The following is a 1,127-nucleotide window of genomic DNA, read 5'->3' as shown; positions in this document are numbered from 1 at the left end:
GGGGGAGAGGAGGGAGATATGGGGGAGAGGAGGGAGATTATGGGGGGAGAGGAGGGAGATTTTGGGAGGAGAGGAGGGAGGTTTGGGGGGAGAGGAGGGAGATTTCGGGGGAGAGGAGGGAGATATGGGGGGAAAAGTGATGGTTTGGGGGGGAAAGGAGGGAGATTTGGGGGGAGAGGAAGGAGATAAGAGGGGAAAGGGGAAATTTGGGGGAGAGGAGGGAGATTTTGGGGGGAAAGGAGGGAGATATGAGGGGAAAAGTGATGGTTTGGGGGGGAGAGGAGGGAGATTTGGGGTAGAGGAGGGAGATACGGGGGAAAGGACGGAGATAAGAGGGGAAAGGGGAAATTTGGGGGAGAGGAGGGAGATTTGGAGGAAGAGGAGGGAGGTGTGGGGGGAAAGGAGGGAGATTTGGGGGAGAAGAGGGAGATTTGGGGGAAAAGAGGGAGATTTGGGGGAAAAGTGAGAGTTTTGGTGGAGAGGAGTGATGGTTTTGGTTGGAAAAGTGATGGATTTGGGGAAAGGAAAGTGATTTGGGGGGGAAAGGGGTGAGTTCTGGGGGAAAGAAGTGATTGTTTTGGGGGGAGAGGAGGGAGATTTGGGGGAAAAGGAAAGAGATTTGGGGGGAAAGGAGCAATGGTTTTGACGGGAAAAGTGAGTTTTGGTTGGGAGGAGAGGTTTGGGGGAGAAAGTGATGGTTTTGGGAGGAGAGGAGAGAGATTTGGGGGGAAAAGTGATGGTTATGGGGGAAAGGAGGGAGATGGGGGGGGAAGGAGAGAGATTTGGGGGGGAAGTGATGGTTTTGGTTGGAAGAGTGATGGCTTTGGGGGGGAAAGGAGGGAGATGTGGGGGAGAGGAGGGAGTTTTGGGGGGCGAGCAGTGAGTGCTGGTCACCGTGGTGCTCCGGTGCCCCCCAGGTGTTCGACGTTCCCCCCCCTGGCGTCAGGAAATGCATCCTGGCCACCAACATCGCCGAGACCTCGGTGACCATCGACGGCGTCCGCTTCGTGCTGGACTCTGGTGCGCCGTGCTCCTGCCCTTCCTTCCCTTTTTCTTCCTCCCTTCCCTTCTTTTCCCCCTTACTTCCTCCTTTTCTTTCCTCTCTTCCCCCTTTTCCTTCCTCCCTT

At 55.9% G+C, this 1,127-nt stretch overlaps 1 protein-coding gene across 1 annotated transcript in view; it reads left to right on the top strand.

The window, feature by feature from the left end:
* Nucleotides 1–1,127, top strand: part of DHX34 (DExH-box helicase 34) — a 26,639-nt gene that overhangs the window by 6,145 nt on the left and 19,367 nt on the right. The window contains exon 3 of the mRNA XM_021382889.1: nt 819–1,103. Within this exon, the coding sequence (XP_021238564.1) occupies nt 819–1,103 (285 nt within the window). The remainder of the gene's footprint in view (nt 1–818; nt 1,104–1,127) is intronic.

Source organism: Numida meleagris, unplaced genomic scaffold, assembly GCF_002078875.1.
Source record: "Numida meleagris isolate 19003 breed g44 Domestic line unplaced genomic scaffold, NumMel1.0 unplaced_Scaffold307, whole genome shotgun sequence".
NCBI lineage: Eukaryota > Metazoa > Chordata > Aves > Galliformes > Numididae > Numida > Numida meleagris.
This window is presented reverse-complemented; position numbering and strand designations above follow the sequence as displayed.